This window comes from Carya illinoinensis, chromosome 6 (assembly GCF_018687715.1).
Source record: "Carya illinoinensis cultivar Pawnee chromosome 6, C.illinoinensisPawnee_v1, whole genome shotgun sequence".
Lineage (NCBI taxonomy): Eukaryota > Viridiplantae > Streptophyta > Magnoliopsida > Fagales > Juglandaceae > Carya > Carya illinoinensis.
Window position 1 is genome coordinate 32762379 of NC_056757.1, and position 18715 is coordinate 32781093.

The following is an 18715-nucleotide window of genomic DNA, read 5'->3' on the forward strand; positions in this document are numbered from 1 at the left end:
CCTCATGTATTCTACACAAACTTGACTTAACATGAAAAATACATACTCCACAGTTGTTGTGGCCTCATGTATTCTACGTGTAAATACATACTCCACAGTTGTTGTGGCCCCATGTATTCTACGGAAACTTATTCTTTAATTGCTTAAATACATACTCCACAGTTGTTGTGGCCCCATGCATTCTACGTGTCACAATTGTTGTGTCTCACGTAGTGTATGCGCCACAATTGCTGTGATCCCATACATAAGTAATCAAGATGAAACGTGACTGGAATACGAAATGACTGAAATCCTGACGTAACATAACGTGACTTGAACATAACTTGAAATACATGACCAACTTGAGATAGAAACATTTCGTAACATGGCATAACATATAATAGACAACATATTTAACATAACATACTTGCAACAATGAATATTACATGACTTGACATACATGTAATAGATGGCATACTTAGCATGACGTACTTGTAAGGTACAGTAATACATGATAGAATATATTATGTAACAGATAAAAATTTGATGACAGAATAAATTCTGTATAATAGACAATTACGTGATAACTTGGCATGGCATGACATATATGATAACACACATATATACACTGTAGTTCCTTTACTTAGCACACATACACAGTAGACTGCTAGTAAGTTAAAAGCTAACTTACCTTGATCTCTGCGTTTCTTATAAAACTTCAAGTGCGATTACGAGGAACTGTAATTAGTGATTCTAAAAGTTAGAACTAAATCAATAATAATTTGAAATATGGAAAATACTAACTTAAAGAGTAAAATTTTCATTTTACTCTCTACATATGGGAAAATGACCGTTTTACCCATAACTTAAGGATTTTGCATACTAACTCCAAAAGTTTCCAAAATTTACATTTCTCATGTAAATTTTGTCATAAACTTAAATATCAACTCAGAAAAATTTAAAACAAAACACAACTATGAAGAACACACTATGACCGAAACATCCATAGGCCATTTCCCTTGATTTTTGTTGCAATTCCTTCCAACTTCAAAACTCATGCTTAAACCAAAATTTTGTAACAAACATCTTCCAATCCTAAGTTCAAAACCATACTTAAAACATCCATTTAGAAAAAACTAATAATTAACACCAAACTTTTTTGTAAAAAGATCCAAACACTTGAATCACAAGTTTTGACCTTAAATCCAAACATCTCTAAGAATTTCAAAAATCAAATCTTACTTCTAACATATTCATAATATCATCCTAACATCAACCATACTTTAAATCATCAAAATAAAGTCACCAAAATCACAAAATAACATTTGGAGTTTTTGGTTTTACACTTAGTCCAAAAACAGAAACTTTTTCCTCAACTAGTTTTGATAAATCTCTTGATCTATGACTTATAAATATATGATCTTCAAACCAAACCATCACATGGTTTAAAAAGATGTCATAAAACATATATAAGCTTCTAATTCAAGATCACATGGTTAGAAATTAACCAAAACATAAATTTAGCCAAGAATATCCACACTTTGGCTTATCTGAATATCTTTTTGCATAAAATTTCATATCTTTGAAACTAACATCAAATATCTTCAAAATAATAATATAACATGTATATAAGATGCTTAGGATCCTCCAATAAAATTATTAAAGTCATTAGAATAGGTTTAGACCACCAAAGAGTTAAACTTTTTCAAAACAGAAATTGTTTTTCTTCTTCCAATTTCTAAGTTTTTAAATCTAAGAAAATCTTTCATCAAAACCTTTAATCATGAAAAAATCCTCAACCAATAGTCACATATACATGTTAGCAATACTCCATAAAAATTTCGGACCAATATCTATCCATTAGCTTGGTCAAAAACTCCAAACTATAACATATTCTCCAGTTTATCTCCTAGAATGACCTTTTTAGAGTTTATATAATATTTGACTAACCAAATGATTTTCAAATGGGGCAAATAATATATCCATGTAAACTAGACTAAAAAAGAAACAACTTATATGAAGGAGATTTTATGATAAAACACTTACAAAAGCTTCGAAATGGGCGTGCAAAAGAACTCCTAAAAGCTGTCCGAAAGAAAGTATTTGATATTCTTTTAAAGGAACGTGTAAATGAAGATAAGTTTGTAGGTGATGGCTGGATCTACTTATGGACGAGATAAGGAAGATGATAAGGTTGGAGTTGAGAGTTAAGTGTAGTTTTCTCCTACCCAAAATATTTATAAAAGATTATCTCATAATATTCTATCCAATAATATCTACAAAAAATCAACTTAAGATATTTTTATCTAATAATATCTATAAAAATCAACTCAAAATATTTTTACTCAATAATATTCACGAAAATTACCTCAAGATATTTCTTTTTATCCAATAATATCTACAGTTTTGAACAGACGTTTTGTCCGAAAATATGAAAAAAAATGTTATTGCGCCATAAGACTTTAAATAACCCTCTGAGTCTAATGACACAAACTATAATACATTTTGACACTTCTAACTATCTCCAATAATCAAAAACACACATCTGATACCATAGTAAATAATAACACTAACTATGTAGTTAGACAAAAACCTATACGATTAATGGATTCGTGAAAACTTATGAGGTTTTCACGAGATTTCTAAAGTTAATAGAAATTTCATAATTGAATTTCTAGCGGGCTGTTACATTTTATATATGTATGTTATCTATATATAGTACATGTTATGTTCCCAAATTTTATATAAGATAATTTGTATAGTAATATATCATAGAACTACAATTAATGATTTATTATATTATCTATATATATTAAATAGTTTACTTTATTACATTTATCTTATATATTATTCATTTAATTTATAATTATAAGTTATTTTAAAAAAAAAGTTATACCATGAGAATTTTGAATCAAGAGATAAAATTAATTTTTTTATTAATCAAAATATAAGATTTCAAAATTTAAAAATAAAAAATCATGTTCAAGTTTGAACTATTCGAGCTCTAGTCGCTTGTTATTTTTAGTCGAGCTCGATTCAAGTTTGAACAATATTAATAATTAACAAACCGAGTTCAAATAAGAATATTTGAATTTTATTTGATTTGAGTCGAACTCGAACAAACAAATATGTTTTTTTTCCTAAGCAAGTCAGTAAACTTCATTAAAAAGATAAAAAAGATGATATATGAGGAAGAGGTGGGGTTTCCCAATAAATACCCTAGAATAATAATAACAGTGCAAAGAGGTGGATTTAAAAAAAGTAAATAAATAAAAGAGATATTTTAACAGTCAATTTATTGGTATTGACCCAAATCCTACCAAAAGGACGCCATCTTAAAAGACAGTAATAAGATATTCGTAAAAAGTTGCAAACAGCTCCGCTAGAAGCGGTAGAGTGATGGGTGCATTGTTGTTTGTTGTCTTGAGATAATTTTTAGGGAGATTCGCAGTTCTATCTTTGAGATCATCGGTTAGGGAAAGCGAAAACATAATAGAAAGTACAGCATTGGGTGGACTAATATGTGGCCAGTAATCATATGTGATCCCACACACTGGTAATGGTGGGAGGCAGCCACGCACCAGTGAGAAAGAGGCGGGGTGGCTTAGATATATAAGATCTTGGCGAGATTAAGCTGCTGATACGACGCGTGTAGTCGTCGAGGTGTGGATGCATGTGAAGTCCACTCACGACAAAAATGCGCTAAGCATTTGGCGCGGCTCCGCACTGTCCAAGTAGATCATCGACTAGTGCGTGTAGGCGGATAGTGGTCGAACAGTGGCAGATCTGACCAAAACCAAATAGTTAGAGGGATGAAAAAATAAAACAATACATTGAAAAGTGTATATACATTGCAGAAATGGAAAGGAGAATGAAAGGAGGGTGAAAGCTGCAGCTCCACTCTCATCTTCAGCACTGGCTATCACTAAAATAGAATTTTCTAGTAAGAAATAAGAGAGTCTCTCTCTAAAGGAAAGGCTGAACAAGAGTTTTAAGTATTCTACAAGCAAACATGTTAATCAAGCTTGAATATCCTTATTTGAATTCGACTTGATTAAGTTCATTTATAACAGCCCTGTCCAATTTTATCATCATTCAATTTTATGATCATTTTCATATGGACTCACTCAAGTTTCTCATAGAAGATCGTTGGAAACTTGTACATTGCCTATGAACCCTAACTAGCCAATTGTATGTGTGAAAAGACATAAGTCCGTCTTTTTTTTTAGAACTTTGGACCGTTGATATAAAAACTCAAAAAAGTGGACTGAATTGAGTTTATTCTCTTTGCTCTATAAATAATGACTCGTAGATCTATGGCAGGTGAAACAATAACCTTGGTTTGGTTGATTAAATAAATGACAATAGGTAGCCATTAGGTATTGACTGTACTGACTCTAGTACTAGTAAAAATTATTTAAGAAAGGCCCTAATAATTCGGTTCTCTTAATAATAATAACCACGACGACCACATATATACAACTCTGGATTATATTATTATTTATTAACATTATATTTAAATATATCTTACTGTATTTTTTAATTCTCTCCAGTTGTTTAAAAAAAACGGATTTCATCAATAAAAAAAATTATTATTATTTTTTAATAATTTTTAATAATTGAATCTATTTTTTTTTACGAAGGATTTTGTGCAAAACTTATATAATTGAAACTTGCGTAAATTGTCATCACTAAACTCACTTGCTCGGGAAATCTGAGTGCTCAACATGAGTGAAAAAAAAAACAACAATGAGGAGTAAAAGGTTATCCATCTCTCACGTTTTAGAATCCCTTCGATCCTTTCGCTCATTAGATTACGTAAAAGACACTCTTTTTATATATGCAACCAATCCAATCTCAAAAAGGTGCAAATTAAATTGTTGTGCCCCTTGAGCCAAGCAATCGCATGCACGGGTAATGCTAAACTCACCAATGGCAAAGATGGTAGTCGCTCCAGCCTCCACCAATCAACTCTCCAGGTCGAATGTCCACATGTGCAATGCACCAAGGGATCAGAATCCACGTTATTCCCACCTCCTAAGACGTCGTTTGATCGACCCCTCTCCCGTGGGTACCAGTAGTGTCCTACGTGTAAAAGAGCCATCGGTAAAGGTATCTGTCTCATGTCCATGGCTCACATGGGAGAGTATCTCTAATCAAGTAATAATCCTTCTCCACCTAACTTATTTTCATGTTTTTTGATTTTTCAATCTAGAATGAAAATAGGATGATAATATGGTATATAGAATTTTTTATAAATATTTATTAGGTTGGATCCAATAACAACTAATTTTTTTTAATTTTAATAATATGATTATGCATAGAAAGGAAAAATGTCTTCATCACCCTCAGGCCTCATGTGCAAGATTCCAAACAAGGGAGTGTTTGTCATGACTACTTTCATAACTTCACCCAATAAACATTAATTTAAACTATAAATATAGGTGTTGTAATGGTCACAAACAAACAAAAAGAAAGATATAATGGAGGCTAATTATAATGGTATTGATTTATGAATTTTTAATGGCCAGCTCTGTTTATTTAATAATCCATCTATTTTGGCCATTGTTCATGCATTTATGTGCTTATATTATTTTTAATAAAATAAATTTATTTTTAAAATTTTTGACGACTGACATAATCGCAAATGGCCACCTCCGTTGTCGTTGAGACAATGCAACCCTTTTTACCCGGAGCGTACGTAATTCACCTGCTGCATAGAGTAGTACAAAAGAAAGAAAAAAAAACGACGTGAAATATATATATTTATTTGTCATATATTGCCCCAAATTTGTTTTTTAATTTTGTCAGGAACGACGGCCACTGTTATTCCCGCTCAATTTCAGGTTTATTTTTCAAAGCTACTTTCTCCCACTCCCTCACTCACTGTATCTGTATGGGGCGCGGGGGCAGGCAGTTCCACCCAAATTTTTAAAAAGTTAAAAAAAAAAAAAAATCCAAAATTTTAACAGTCAAACAAAGGCCACCATGTAACGTGCTTGAGCTTTCTTCATTACTCCAACCTTACACCTCTCCCTATCTCTCTCTCTCTGCAACTCTTTTGTCTGAAAGAAGACGAAACACACACACACACTCTCTCTCTCTCTCGCTGTGCAGACGTAGAAACTGCTGAGCGTCAAAGTTAATAATTAGAAAAAAACAGAAAAAGCTTAAAGAGGAAACAAAAAACACGATTTTCTTAGCTTTTGATTCCCAAACTATGTGGGCTATCTGACACATTCTCTGCTTGTTCTTCTATTTGTTTTTACATTTCTTACTCCGAGTCACCGACTCAGTGATTCGACTCAATGGCCTCGTCCTCCCGAGCAAGGAGCAGCTCGCCATTCTCCTACCGCAAGTCCTCCACTCCGTACTCTTCCGCTTCGTCCTCCTCCTCCTTCATGAATAGTCGAATCGTGCCTCGCTCATGCTCCTCCTCCGCGGCTTCGTTCTTCAACACCAGCGGTGGGCTTGGCTCCCGATCCATCACCCCGAGTCGCAGCCGCTCAGATTCAATGTACTCTGTTCCACGTGCCTACAATAATCCCTCTCCGGTCGGGTTTGCTTCGGAAGACTTAATTTCCGAGCCTATCGGTTCGCCGGGCTCCGCTGATAGCATTTCGGTGACAATTCGGTTCAGGCCGTTGAGGTAATGATAGATCTAGGCGTATTGGATCAGATCCATGTACTTTCGAATTCGACGAAACATAATCAGTTGGTTTTCAAAGTTTTGATATCGTAAACAATGTGATTGATATGGTTCCGTTTTGAGACCTGTGGTTGCAGTGAGAGGGAGTACCAGAGAGGGGACGAGATCGCGTGGTACGCAGACGGGGATAAAATTGTGAGGAACGAGTATAATCCAGCTACGGCTTATGCATTCGGTACTGGTTTTTCGTTTTTGCAGTTTGGAATCCGAACCTATTTAGTACAATTGAAAATGCGAGTTACTGTGCTTAAATTAAGTTTCAGTTCACGTAGGAATTTGTGGATTTTGATTTCGGTTAATTGTGTCAGATAGAGTTTTTGGACCACACACGACTTCGCCAGAAGTATATGAAGTGGCGGCTCAGCCGGTCGTCAAGGCTGCCATGGAAGGTGTTAATGGTATGTGATACTTCTAGGACTCTGAAAAGCGAGTTTACTGGGTTTGTTTGCGTGCTAAAACGAATTTGTATTGAAGCATTTAAATGAATCTGGTAAAATTAGGCGGTGAGTTTAATTCCAGTCAACACTTAGTTGTACTAATGTTGCAATACATATCTTGTCTTAATCATGCTCTGGTGATGCAGGAACTGTATTTGCGTATGGTGTTACAAGTAGCGGGAAGACACACACTATGCACGTAAGTGTCAACGTTTAACTCAACGAACTGTTTAAACTCTAGCCGTGTTCAACTCCAAGTGCTGCCCAATCTTATCGAGTAAAATTATGCCCTCGCTAATGGCTTTTGTTGACCACGTTAATCCTTTGTCCAAGAATTCAACTTTAGCGCTCAATTTGAGATGGCTTGATTGGGTGATCCGGGAAAGAAATTTCCCAATTAAATATAATATGTTATTTTACTTGACAAAGATTCGCAGGAGTAAATATGCTCTAAAAACTTATTGCTGTTATTATATTTTTATCTGTCAAAGCTTAAAATCCCTTGAGTTTACACGCAGAGGAATGGTATCCGCTAGAGTTCTTTTCTGGTCTTATGCTTACCATCAATAAAGTTAATACTAGTCCTACCAGGACCGCTTTGATGGATTATTAGAAGTCTTGGAAGGAGGTGAGGTAGAATCTACGTCTGAATAATGCTTAAAACAGAAAAAAACTGAAGATATTCTGCTTTAATATATAGATCTGTCTATATTATGCTTTAAAGTGTGGGTAAGTTTTATGCTTAGCATTTCTATTGTTGTGGTGCAGTAGTACGCTCCTGCCACAACACATTCTGTTGAAGTTACCACTTTTAATATCAATGGTTTTCAACCTATGTTTTCACCCTTAAATACTCAGCACTTATTCCCACTTGTACCATGCAATATATGCTAAATTTCAACTAAGCAGTATTTGACATTTCTCTTATACAATTTGTACAGGGAGATCAAAATTCTCCTGGTATTATACCCCTAGCTATAAAGGACGTTTTCAGCATTATACAAGATGTAAGTGTTTTATAACCATTTCTTTTGTTCTTTAACTCCTTTTGTTGAAGCTTTCATGTTACCATTACTTTTAATATGCCACCCCTTTATTGGTTTCTTTGACGTCTTCTTTGAAATGTAGGTCCATCGTAGTGATGTGCATCATATTATAGGGTTAAACTTTGAAATATATCTTTTAACTGAAAGTTGGCTTTCTACAATTATCCTCTTACCACTTAACTAAATAGCTGCATTATGTTCTGCCCATGTGAAATTTTGATCTTTTTAGAATAGGAAATACTTATAGTCATGATGGCTCTCATCTCATGTGAAGCCATATTTCTTCTATTCTCTTCCTTGTTTGACGTCTTCTCTGTTTGTTGAAATATGATTGTTTTGTATGAATGCCTCAAAGAGTAGCCTTGTGAAGATAACTAGCGATTTCATAGACTGGCTTAGTTTGGAGGCACAGATTGATTACATAGACTGATTTTATTTTTTAGGGGACTATCTGCTTCTCTTTCCCATCAAATGGTCCCCCAACCAGCCTTTGGACATGTCTTTCTTCTTCTGTCGTTTTTTCCTATAAAAAAAAAAAGAAAAGAAAAGAATAGGAAATACTTATGTTTGTTTTACATAGTCGCTGGCTGTCTTTGCAGGGTCATGTACGCATTATTATTTTCTTCTGGTTGGCATTTATTATCAATTGACTTAACGAACCTTTTTGTTAGATCTTTGCTTTTACGTTTTTGTGATGGAGCATATGTGCATGGCTGGCTAACTGAATTATCTTTTCAGACTCCAGGAAGAGAGTTCTTACTCCGTGTGTCATATCTTGAAATCTATAATGAGGTTAGTAGCACTAAGATGAGTTTCCCAGTTTGAGACATGAAGCTGCATTTTACTTTTGGTTTTTGGGCCTGAACAGTGAACATATTTCTCTTATGCTTCGTTTAGTCCTCCCCTATAATTTGTAAGTTTATGGTTATAACTCTACTGTTGTAAGTTTGGGAGTTCTTAACTTGGAAACAATAATCATTATTTGATGGGAGTGATTGGTTAGTAACTTGATCTTCTCATATGAAATTTATTTATTATGGTGCCATTTGTGCTTATTGTATCAGGTGATAAATGACTTGCTTGATCCCACAGGTCAGAATTTGCGTGTTAGAGAAGATGCACAGGTTTCCCACTTAGATTCTTAAAGTTTCTTACTTATCAACAACTTGCTGAGTTTCATATGCTGATCTCATTTGAGTGTGATCTATTCAGGGAACCTATGTTGAGGGTATAAAGGAAGAAGTTGTTCTTTCTCCTGGGCATGCACTTTCTTTTATTGCTGCTGGGGAAGGTACTTTACCAATTATTCCTGCTCTATTCATCATTTTTTCATTCATCGTTGATCTTCTGTTTGACATGAGTGCTGGTTATGGTATTCTTTACTGAACTTTAAGTTCACTTGTGGTAATGGCAGAGCATCGTCACGTTGGTTCAAATAATTTCAATCTGTTGAGTAGCCGAAGTCACACCATATTTACACTGGTAAACATTCTATATGTAGAGGAATGATCTCTTTTGCTTCATCACTTTTTATTTCAACTTAACAGGAACAATTTGCTCTCTTCATCATCTCTTTTTTACTTCAAATCTCATTTTTTATGGGTAAGTTACATATGCTTCTAGTGGGTCTTGATCCCGTGAGGGATGAGGGTATTAATTGAGCTAAAGAATAGGTCATGTACAACTTTGGTATTTCATATCATCAGTTTCAGATGTCAAAGGACCAACTCATTCATACTCTTACTAATGTGAATGTGGATAATACTGAGGTTTGTCATTTGAAAAAGGACATTCTACAATCTGAAGTATCATTCGTAACTGGGTGCTAGTGGTTGTAAAATCTTGAGGTTGAATTTCATTGTAAATGAGTGCTAGTGGTTGACTCATTCCATAGTAATTGATTTCAATGGAATGAGTTTCCATGAATTTCTTGTATTGTTGAACTAGCATGCTAAGGTGATGCTCTTGTATATGTCCCATATACCTGGGCTTTTGCCTATTCTTATCATAAATAAAATTTTGTTTACCGATAAAAAAAAAAAAAAAAAAAAAAATCTTGAGGTGGCTAAAGGTCATTGTATGTAAAATTTGCAAGTGCATTATGATCCATCAAGCCCAAATGCATGATAGTTTGTTATGAAGTAATGGTTCAATTGGCTGCAATGATCGTTTTCTCAAATATTGGTTTGCAAATTGGATGGTAACAGTTGAGCATTTTTAATGGTAACTTGCTTTAGTTTTCTCTAACAATAGACTTCATTCTGATACACCATGCTCGCAATTTGATTCTTTAATAATAATTTTTGTTTTATTCTGGTTTGAAAGGGAAATTAGTACAGTTTTTCATACAGTATGCTGATATGTTGTTCATGGAAATATTGCGAGGATATCAACAAGGAAATGTAGTCCTTTAGCTCCTTTGAAAGGAAAAGTGGGGGAGTTTTTCATCTATTTCTGATTTCAAAAGGGAATTTATCTGAAGTAATATTTCAAAGTGCTGATATGTCGTTCATGGAAATTTGGTCATGTTTTGGTGGACACTTATTTTAAAATTACAACCTGTATTGTGTAGTGAAAGTAGTCACCACATTCAAGTGAACTGTTGAAGCAATTATATTCGTACTTGTTTACGACATATTTGGTACCATACTTTCTTTCACAAGATTCAATTCTGTCTCTAACTCATTGATGCATTTGCAGATGATTGAAAGTAGTGCAGATGGTGATGAATATGATGGAGTGATCTTCTCTCAACTTGTATGATCAAATCATTTGTACTTTGACAAACATAGAATGTTATTCTTACGTGCATGCTTTGGCTCATTGATTGGTTTTTGTGTGGTTTTATAGAATTTGATTGATCTAGCTGGATCTGAGAGCTCAAAAACAGAAACAACTGGACTGCGGAGGAAGGAAGGATCTTACATCAATAAAAGCCTTCTAACTCTTGGAACAGTAGGTGTTGTAGAGATTTGATAGGACATACTGTTAAACTAATGTAAACATATTGGATATACTTTTAGGTGTGAGTGCCAAAAGTAGTTTGCTAAGAAGTTTCAACTTATTCTATTGTCAACTTTTCCATATATATGCATAGAAATTTATAGTTTTTAATGTGCTTGAACGGTTGCAATGTGAAGGTAATTGGAAAACTGAGTGAGGGGAAGGCATCTCATGTTCCCTACCGAGATTCCAAGCTTACCCGCCTTCTGCAATCTTCACTGAGTGGGCATGGACATGTCTCGGTGAGTTTCAGATGCAACATAGCTTATGCTATTGAAACAATTCCCTTTTCAATTCTACTCAAGTTTCAAAACGCCATTATATGAGTTGAATTGTGTTATACATAATTCTCATTAGATGGTTGCTTGTATACTAAGAGTGAAGTCACCATGGAATGCATATTGCCCATCACTTGTCCTGGATCATCCTGTAATGACACTAATAGGACCTTTTCTACCATTGTTATTGTATTCTCCCAGCTTATATGCACGGTTACTCCTGCGTCAAGCAACATGGAGGAAACTCATAATACGTTGAAGTTTGCAAGCAGAGCAAAGCGAGTGGAAATCTATGCCTCACGTAATAAGGTGCGTTGCAATTTAATTATTTCAGTTGTAAGCAATGTCCGGTCATGAGCAATTAAAGCTTGCTCTTAGAAGCAATTCAAACTAGCTCTTAGGTGTTTTTAAAAATAATGTTTCAGATTATCGACGAAAAATCTTTGATTAAAAAGTATCAAAGAGAAATTTCAACCCTCAAAGAAGAACTTGATCAGCTCAGGAGGGGGATGCTTGTTGGTGTTAGTCATGAGGAGATTTTGACCTTAAAGCAAAAGGTTTCTTTCCCACCCCTCTTCCCTTACATAATCAGTTTTATATGATGGGCACTGAAAAGTATGATTTGTGACTAATGTTTACCAGCTATATTCTATTGTTGATTGAATAGTTGGAAGAAGGTCAAGTGAAAATGCAGTCGAGATTGGAAGAAGAGGAGGAAGCCAAGGCTGCTCTAATGAGTAGAATCCAGAAACTAACGAAGCTCATACTTGTCTCTTCAAAGAATACAATTCCTGGATATTTGAGCGATATTCCCAGTCATCAACGAAGTCATTCGGTTGGTGAGGATGACGTGAGTTCCTTCTCTTCGTCTCTTCCCCCCTCGCTTGTTTGTTCTATTTGATCTGAAGAATGCTTTTTTCAAATACAAAGAAACCAAATTTGACCATTTTCGTTGAAATTTTTGCAAGCTGTCTTGAAGTTTTTGAACCGTGTTAGAACAAATCAAGTCTATGATAACCAGTAGTTGATTGCTCAACGTAGCTCAGTAGAGATATCAATTATTTTTTCTCTTGTTTTTCTTTTACAGTCTTGTTATGTGCGTCTGTGTTCTTTCCAGAACAATAATCCCCACCCACCCCTATATAAAAAGATCCATCCGTTCTGTTTCAATGTAGATTTTCTAGTTCTTTCCTCCATTTGAAAACATAAATCCATTGCTCATCTTTCATGTCTTTGTTCTTTTTAGGGTTTGCTTCTTGAAGGTGAGAATCAGAAAGATTCATTGTCATCTGCCTCAGCAGCTCCAGCAGATGCATCTTTTGATTTTAAACACAGAAGATCTTCTAGCAAGTGGAGTGAAGATCTGTCACCTTCTGGTAGTGCAATTACTGAATCAACTCATGCCGGTGAACTTATCAGTGATTCAAAACTGCCAACAGTATGTACTGTTTTGCCTTTTATGCTTATCTATTTAAAAACATGTAGCATATAATCTTGTTTACAAATTATTTTGCTATATGTATAGTTTTTTTCCCTTTCTATGCTTATGCAAGATGGGCAACGGGAGCTTGCTATCTGTTTCTGTAGGGCCAAACTTTGGCAACATATTTATTCCATCTTGGAAGGTTTTGAGTTGGAATTAAAAGGTCTGTCTATTCCTTTTGGTTCTTGCTTGCAAAGGTTAAAATATTCCCCCTCTAGCCTTTGGTTGGAATTACATTGCATTTTTGTTATGATTTCTTTATGTTTCCCTACTGTATATTGGCTTTCCACATCCATGTTCTGAAGTCTTTAGCCTACACATTTGCTTTCTTTCATTTTCATTCTTAAGTATTTATATACATTTTGCCATGGATTCTATCTCCTGATGCAAAAAGTGATAGCTCTAGATCATATTGATTTGCTAATGTATAATTTAACGGGCCTATGTTGCATATGCTTGTTTTGATTATGGGTATTTCATATTTGTCTTGAGTTTGTATTCTTTGAAGATGTTGCATAAATATGGCTGCTTACAGCTTTGTATTACAGGGAGGGATGACGATGTCAGATCAGATGGACCTTCTTGTTGAGCAAGTTAAGATGCTTGCTGGAGAAATTGCATTTAGCACAAGCACCCTTAAGCGCCTGGTGGAGCAGTCTGTAAATGACCCTGATAGCTCAAAAACCCAGGTAAATCCTTCTTCTATTCTGTTTTAGAGCCACTCTACATCTTAGTGCAATTAAGTTCATTGAAAAGTTCTGACTAACTAAAAAAATGTTGTGGCACCAAATAAATGTAAAGCCTGTTTGTTGGCTGTGTTTCGCATTCTGATTCCTATATCACTCTTTTGATTTTGTTTACCGATCAAAAAAATGATATAGCTAATTTTGCATTTAGCAATGAGCATAAGGATCTCCAATTATTGCTACCTTGATATTTTGGTGAACTGATTATTAGTGTTGCTTAAATTTTATTTTGCTTGATGTATCCCATTTAATATAGTAAGTAATACGTATAATCTATCTGGTTCATTATGTCCATTAGTTGTTTGTTGTGTAATTTAATGGCCAGAAGCTGCCTCATTTTCTTGGCTTCTTTCTTGTAATCCCTACATAAACATTCTTATTCTGTCTAAAAGTTAACTGATGAAACGAAAATTGTAATCTAACCAGATCTTTGTATGTAAGTGTCTAAGAGAATATTTTCCCCCAAAAGAGCCTGATAAAAGCTCTTGTGCTTTCTTTCATACAGATTCAAAACTTGGAACATGAGATCCAAGAAAAGAAGAGGCAAATGAGGGTCTTAGAACAGCGTATTATTGAGAATGGTGAGGCTTCAATTGCTAATGCATCGTTGGTTGAAATGCAGCAGGCAAGTCTCAAGTCTCTTCCCCTGTATGGCTATAATTTTAATGTCAAATACCCTTCCATTGTACATGGTTATTGTTTGTTATTTTATTGTGGCTAAACATATGGTCAATTATGTGTTATTCCTTCCGTTTTGTGACAGACGCTTATGAGATTGATGACACAGTGCAATGAGAAAGGTTTTGAACTGGAGGTTAGTATTTATGCAACTTAATGGGGTGTTTGAGTTCTAGTAGTGCCCTTTCTTCCCTTGTTTACAGCACTTTTTTTGATTGTATAGGGTGCAGTTTTTGTTCATCGGATATATTTGAATTGTATGAATGGAATATCATGAAGCATCATATTTCATCTGTAACATCTAATTAAGATGATATGTATTTGGTCCTGCAGATTAAATCAGCAGACAACCGTATCCTCCAGGAGCAGTTGCAGAATAAGGTCAGAATGTCACACTCTGGTTCTTTTAGTATTTTAGTTGATTTATTTTCACTTCACCACAATCTTTAGCAGCTTTATTTTCCTTTGTTTGGAGATGCTGCTAGTCCTTTTAGTGAATTGAGTTCAACTTATCAAGGTTAATTATCTGGTTATTTTCAGTGTTCAGAGAACAAGGAATTACAAGTAAGAGTGAATAGCCTTGAGCAGCACTTGGTCTCATTCACGGGGGATAAGTCATCAATGTCTTCAGAACAGTATGTATCTGGAGAATATACTGATGAATTGAAAAAGAAAATTCAGTCTCAGGTGATCATTTGGCCTGCTTTTGGATCTAAATGGCTAAATAGATTCAATTGTTTTGGCTGTTGATGGTTTGGAATCTTTTAATTATCCTGCTATAATTGAAGTCACATTGATGTACAGTTTTTTTTCCGTCTATATATATGTGTGTAATGGTCGCATGATAAATTCTTTCTTGTGTACTTTTCATTTTACTAATTTATAGAATCCATATGATCACTTGTGGACTGACTTGAAATTTCAGGCACGTCTTGATTATATGCCAACTTTTAAAGGATTAGTAGCTTATGCCTACTTACTGCTGAAAAGGGGAAATACAGCTTGCATCCTTAAACTATTGTCGTTTTCTCAATTTGCAGCCGAAATTACTAAAACCTTCAATTTGTATCCCAAACCATGACAAGTTGCCTGCCAAGATTGTGCCGCATCTTATTTTTCATTGATCTTAATGTTAGAGCTAAACCATAAAAAAGTTTTATTCAACATATTAAACATGACTTCTTGCATCAATGCACTTTCTTTATCTTTTAATCTACATATTTGCAAGGGCTTGCACTTCTAGAAGTCATTCTGCCTTTGTTTGTTTGCACAGGAAATTGAGAACGAGAAACTTAAGCTGGAACATGTTCAGCTTTCAGAGGATAATAGTGGCTTACGTGTCCAGAACCAGAAATTGGCTGAAGAAGCTTCCTATGCCAAAGAGCTGGCCTCTGCTGCTGCCGTTGAGCTGAAGAATTTGGCTGGTGAGGTGACAAAGCTCTCATTACAGAATGCAAAACTAGAAAAAGAGTTGTTGGCTGCACGAGATTTGGCACATTCTAGAAGTGCTGCTATGCAAACCATGAATGGTGTCAACCGCAAGTTCAATGATGGAACAAAAAATGGAAGGAAGGGGAAGCTATCTGGCCGTGGTTATGAAATTTCTGGAGCAGGCTGTGATGAGTTTGAGTCATGGAATCTTGATCCAGAAGATTTAAAGATGGAACTGCAAGCAAGGAAGCAAAGGGAGGCAGTTCTTGAGGCTGCCTTAACTGAAAAGGAGTTCATTGAAGATGAGTTTAGGAAAAAGATTGAAGAGGCGAAGAAAAGGGAGGAGGCTCTTGAAAATGATTTAGCAAACATGTGGGTGCTTGTTGCTAAATTGAAGAAGGAGGGAGGAGCTATCTCTGAGTTGAACACTGATGAGAGGAATGGTGAGGGAACTGAATTCATTAGTGATCCAAAAACAAATGTACTGGAAACCAACACGGTTCGTAAAGAGAGTGAAGTTTTGGATGTTTCAAATCCAGCTGATGAAATTCCAAAGGAAGAACCCCTGGTTGTTCGCCTTAAGGTAACAGCATTCTACATTTCTTTGTGACATTGCCTTGAAATTCGAACTTGAAAATTTATTAAAGTATAATTGTTACCTAAACCAAGAGCAATACTGTGCCCCCTTGAAATGCATGTCATACAAAGTTATGTCATCCCCTTACACTAGTCAATAAAGAGATGATATATAAAACCTTTAAATGCACAAGTTTCACGCAAGTCTTTTATAAAAAAGTGGACCCATCATGGAAAGGTGTGAAAAACATACTCTTTTTTATTTTTTGTTATGGAGCTCACATTTTTGCAAAATACTTGTACATTTGGGAGTTGTATTTAGCATTACTTGCAAATAAATATTCAAAGTAATAACTTCTAATGAAACTTTCTGAGGTTGCTCTCTAGGAGCCTGTCGAAGCGGAACCAACTTGAGCTGCAAAGATATTTGACTGTCCACTTACAGAAAGTGGTTGCTTTGAATGATAATTTTTTGGGCCGATTTTTATGCTTTCAGGCACGGATGCAAGAGATGAAGGAAAAGGAACTCAAGTACCTAGGAAATGGAGATGCCAATTCCCATATGTGTAAAGTATGTTTTGAATCACCAACAGCAGCAATTCTTCTCCCCTGTCGACACTTTTGTTGTAAGTGGTTCGAACCTCCCCAAGTTCCACCTTTCCAAATGCTTGTAATTTCTCATAGTAACCCACAGTCTACCCTTTTTTGCAGTGTGTAAATCTTGTTCGCTTGCTTGTTCTGAGTGCCCACTTTGTCGTACAAAAATTGCAGATAGACTTTTTGCATTTACTTCTTGACACATTGCTTTTTAAGCCTCCAAATGAAGGTAACTCAAATTTGCTCTGTTTATCTTCTAAATCCTGAAAAGGGTACCAATTGAACTAAATACGATTTTCATAGTCTTTTCATTTCATCGATTAGCCTAAAGAAATCAAGAACTAGTTTTAAAGGAATAAGTCATCATTTCCTTCCATGCCAAAGATGTCATAAGCCATTTTTATCACGTTAGTTCCTTTAAATAGCAAACCAGTTAAATATTGTGTCTGTTATTTGCAGGTTTGTCATCAAATATATGTTTGGGATTCTACATGCAACAGCGGTGCGAATTCTTTTATTAGTTTGCCTTGTTTGTAACTGCCGCAAAAGGTATATGAATATTTTGTTTCTGAATCCAACCTCTAGAATCTGTAAAATAAGAGGGGGGAAACAATTGAAAAGAAAGACAAAAAGGAGACAAGAACGATAAATTTGAAGTTTTCAGATGCTGGAGCTTGCCTTGTTTTTACAGCAAGCAGCAGGATGGTGTTATATGTCTAAACCTACTTCCATGTATATATAAACAATTTAAGCTTCCATAAGAAGCATTTTTTTCATCTCTGCAATACTCGACTTAGCTAATATTTTCTTATTTTGCTTTCGCTTAATTCACTCGACAAAAAAAAAAAAAAAAAAAAACTTACAAAGCAAATGGACCTGCTAAATTGAGTAATTCATGGGTGGTATGATTAAAGTTGGTCCGGGTTTGGGTACTGAACCGGACTTGGGTTTCAAATACGGTTTAGGTACTTGTCCATATAGGTGATTTTAATATGATACGCATAAAACGATGATGTTTGGTGGTTTAAATCCAAATGGTGTTGTTTCACTTTTTTTTTTTTTTTGTACACTTCAGGTATAAAATGATACTGTTTTAACTTAAATAGGACGACGTTTTAATTACAGTATATATAAAAATATATATTTATTTAATTAGTTGGTTTGGCAGTTTGAACTAGGTTTGAATTGGTTGAATATTAGTTTTATCTATTTTTCGCTGTCAGCTGACTGGTTCTTTATTGATTTTGGCTAGTTTCTAAATCCGGCAGCTGGTCTCTGTCGATGTAGGTCAGTCCAGCCGGTTCTTATTCATCCCTACTTGTCCGGATTAATTGAAGTTATGATTCACGTTCTTACCCGGATGAATTGGATTTATAACATCTGGATATCCAGCTTTTCCAAAATATTTATAATAATAATAATAATAAAATCTATATTTTATTAAGATTATTTGACGGTAAAAAGAGCAATGTCTCTTTACAATTTTTTGTAAAACGAAAGATGATTATTTGAAATTTTAAATTAAGTAGGGAATTTTAAATTTTTGGCGATCATATTGATTGGCTGATAAAATAATAACATCAGTGGTTTAATCTTTTTTTTTTAATAAAAAAAATGTATCAATGACGTTATTAATTGAATAATGGATTGCGGAGCGATTAGGCAAAGACCACGAGAGTCGAGGAGCCTGATATTGCCAAGCAAAAGCCAACCAGCATCGGAAATTTCCAGTTGGATATTAAAAAATTGTCA

General features: G+C 34.8%; 1 protein-coding gene across 1 annotated transcript; it reads left to right on the forward strand.

Annotated features, from left to right (window-relative positions):
- Positions 1 to 5974: 5974 nt before the first annotated feature.
- On the forward strand, positions 5975 to 17748 carry LOC122313761 (kinesin-like protein KIN-7D, mitochondrial). Its single transcript, XM_043128975.1, has 25 exons — positions 5975 to 6628; positions 6766 to 6863; positions 6997 to 7086; positions 7272 to 7324; positions 8067 to 8132; positions 8910 to 8963; positions 9236 to 9295; positions 9384 to 9462; positions 9586 to 9653; positions 10872 to 10928; positions 11022 to 11126; positions 11312 to 11416; positions 11654 to 11761; positions 11878 to 12009; positions 12120 to 12302; positions 12699 to 12890; positions 13484 to 13624; positions 14187 to 14306; positions 14445 to 14495; positions 14693 to 14740; positions 14900 to 15046; positions 15633 to 16373; positions 16863 to 16992; positions 17078 to 17192; positions 17423 to 17748. The coding sequence occupies exons 1-24, from the start codon at positions 6288 to 6290 to the stop codon at positions 17161 to 17163; spliced, it is 3255 nt and encodes a 1084-aa protein (XP_042984909.1). The 5' UTR covers positions 5975 to 6287; the 3' UTR covers positions 17164 to 17192; positions 17423 to 17748.
- Positions 17749 to 18715: the final 967 nt, after the last annotated feature.